This window comes from Penaeus monodon, chromosome 19, assembly GCF_015228065.2.
Source record: "Penaeus monodon isolate SGIC_2016 chromosome 19, NSTDA_Pmon_1, whole genome shotgun sequence".
In the NCBI taxonomy this organism is placed as follows: Eukaryota; Metazoa; Arthropoda; class Malacostraca; order Decapoda; family Penaeidae; genus Penaeus; species Penaeus monodon.
The window spans coordinates 7,550,868-7,551,172 of NC_051404.1; the positions used below are offsets into that span (position 1 = coordinate 7,550,868).

Here is a 305-nt window from a genome sequence, read left to right on the forward strand (position 1 = left end):
CCCCAGCGGAGGCGCTCTGCTCGCCCCCCTGGAAGAGGCTCCCCTCCGAGGTGACGCTGTGGTAGCGGATAAGCTCGGTGGGGTTGAGGCCGGTCGTCTTCCAGGTCTGGTAGATGAGCTCGGCCTGGTTAGCGATCTGCGCCGCTATGGTCGACACGTCGTCGGTCTGCATCAGTTCCGAAAAGAGTTGGACGGCTTCATGATGGCGTGGGGCGCCCGTGGGCGGCTCGGGGCCAGGGGCCGCGCGCCCTGCCCGCTTCTCTGCAGCCAGCTCGGCCAGCGTGCCCGCCCCCTCCTCGTATTTC

At 68.2% G+C, this 305-nt stretch overlaps 1 protein-coding gene across 1 annotated transcript in view; it reads right to left on the reverse strand.

The window, feature by feature from the left end:
• The window catches only part of LOC119585327 (myb-like protein Q), a gene marked incomplete in the record, with an annotated part of 6,184 nt that extends 5,885 nt beyond the window's left edge, over positions 1 to 299 (reverse strand). The window contains 1 exon segment of the mRNA XM_037934000.1: positions 3 to 299. Coding sequence (XP_037789928.1) covers positions 3 to 172 — 170 coding nt within the window.
• Between the last annotated feature and the right edge of the window lie 6 nt (positions 300 to 305).